This window comes from Humulus lupulus, chromosome 3, assembly GCF_963169125.1.
Source record: "Humulus lupulus chromosome 3, drHumLupu1.1, whole genome shotgun sequence".
NCBI lineage: Eukaryota > Viridiplantae > Streptophyta > Magnoliopsida > Rosales > Cannabaceae > Humulus > Humulus lupulus.
This window is the reverse complement of record NC_084795.1, coordinates 29,159,938-29,162,107: the sequence shown is the minus strand read 5'-3', so window position 1 is coordinate 29,162,107 and position 2,170 is coordinate 29,159,938. Positions and strand designations below refer to the sequence as shown.

Here is a 2,170-nt window from a genome sequence, read left to right as displayed (position 1 = left end):
AAGATAAATATCGTCACAATTATTTTTTTCATAAGATGAATAGCCCCAAAACAAGCTATAGTATACTGAAAGAAGAAACTGTTTTCATTGCCAGAAGCTTACTTTATCTACAGTGTTGAGTGTTAAATAGTGATCGAAGATATCACTTTTCTTTACCTTAATTGATTTTGTTTCATACTATGTAACACGTGAGAAAAAAATCATCTTTCTGAAATTGAAGGGTAAGATGAAACATGTTTTTGCAGTGGTAGGATGAATAAAATATGCTTCAATATACATTGAAATTAAATATAATTTGTACACAAATTTATTACTAACCTTAATAACAAAATGGAATATGCTTATATATTGTTTGTTTAATTGTTTATAAGCATCAATCAACAATTATCCCAGCACTCACAGTCACTTGCATAATAATAAACAGTTGAACATAGTTATTTTGGAGACAAATATGGAAAATAAATAAGTGAAAAAAACAATAATAATAATAATGAGAATGATGATGGTAATAATACTAAGGGTTTTGGTTCTGAGGTCTATCTGGAGGTGAGGGGGAAAAAAATGGTATCCAAGTTCTGGGATCTGTGAGGCTGAATGCAGGCGGCGAAGGCATAGGCGGCGGCGAAAACAGAGATGGGGAATCTTGGAATGGCCATGGCCATGGCAAGGTTGGAAAAGGTAATGGAGGGAATTTGAATTGAGGTAAAGGTGGCCATGGGAGAAAGCACTTTGAAGAGTTCAAAGAAGAAGCTACCAAGTCTTCTTTCCTCCTAACTCCACACAGGGTGGTGTTCCTGTTAGATGGCTTATAACTCAGTGCATTCAAGCTGTATATGCAGAGATTATCTTGTTCTGACTTGATTGATATCTCATCTGATGAGGTCCTTAAAACAGGCACATTACATAGTGAAGAGGAGGTCCCAGTGAGACTTGCTTGGCACATTGACACCATTGACAAACCATTCATGCAGTTGACCCCATCTACTGATGGTATATCCAACTTGTACACTCCATATCTGTCTGTGGTTTTGTTAGCTAAGAAGTTCACTTGTTCTGCTGATTTGGGCGAGTTTACTTTGAACTTGCATCTTATTTGAACATCCACACCTGATCATTTCAACAACAAATAAAACATTACTTGACTAAACGACCCTCAAAGTGGCTTAGTGTAAATTCAAACAACTAGTGTATATATTATTATAATTACCTGGAAGGAAGAAGCTGTGTTTAGTAAAAGCATTTTTTGAGCAAGTATCACAATAAACAGCTCCTACAACAGTGATTCGAGTGGCATAATGTGTAGTTGATGATCGAGCTGGTCTAGCAAGTGATTGTGAAAACAAAGATGTTGTAACAACAACAAGAAGAAGAAAGAAAATAATTGAATCCATGAAGTGGGGAATAAGGTTTTTTTTTTGTGTGTGTGTTTTGAATATAAGACTATGCCAAAGTAAAAAACTATATAGTTGGGGAAGACATTTTCTGTATACACACCTAATGAGCCCGTGAGTTTTTGCCGGGTAGGACCAACCAACTGTGCGTAATCAGAGAGGTGAAATCATTTCTTTTTTAACTACAAAACAAAGACATGTGAAGAACCCTTTTGGCAGATTGTGAGTGTAAAGGGATATAGAAGGATTTGATTCTGAAGCACATTCACATCTCTCTTTCTTTTCTTTTTTTCATATTATTTTTCTATATATATTCTACATGACTATTTTGTGATTTTCTAGATATAAAAAGTTTCAAGCTTCTCCATTATATTTTTCTTATTTCTTTGACTATTTGTGGATACAGTCCCAAAATTTAGTGACTACTAGATGACTGACAAGTGCAAGGCGATATCTTCCACTCAACTCTCCTCTGGCAGACCACAGAGATGTATCATTGGAGCATTTTATTTATTTTTTAGTTAAGTTTTCCATGAGAGAGCATCATTGATAATTGGTTGCTCAGTTGGCTACTTTGATTTGAAGTACAACCAATCTTGTTGTCTGGCTATGGCTTTCCTTTTCTTTTTTGCTCAGACTGGCTATAAAATTGTATTTATTTCTTGAAAGCTTTTCTCTAATGATGAACATGAGGAATTCTATAGCGGCATCATCTCCCTCAAGATAAGGCAGTTTTTTCAAACAGAAAAAACTATCAAAAAGGATTTTGAAAAAAAAAA

General features: G+C 34.8%; 1 protein-coding gene across 1 annotated transcript; it reads right to left on the bottom strand.

Annotated features, from left to right (window-relative positions):
* Positions 1–323: 323 nt before the first annotated feature.
* Positions 324–1,478, bottom strand: LOC133822429 (leucine-rich repeat extensin-like protein 6). Its single transcript, XM_062254764.1, has 2 exons — positions 1,208–1,478; positions 324–1,107 (listed from the first exon to the last, which is right to left on the bottom strand). Exons 1-2 carry the CDS (start codon positions 1,389–1,391, stop codon positions 515–517), a joined length of 777 nt encoding a protein of 258 aa, XP_062110748.1. The 5' UTR covers positions 1,392–1,478; the 3' UTR covers positions 324–514.
* Between the last annotated feature and the right edge of the window lie 692 nt (positions 1,479–2,170).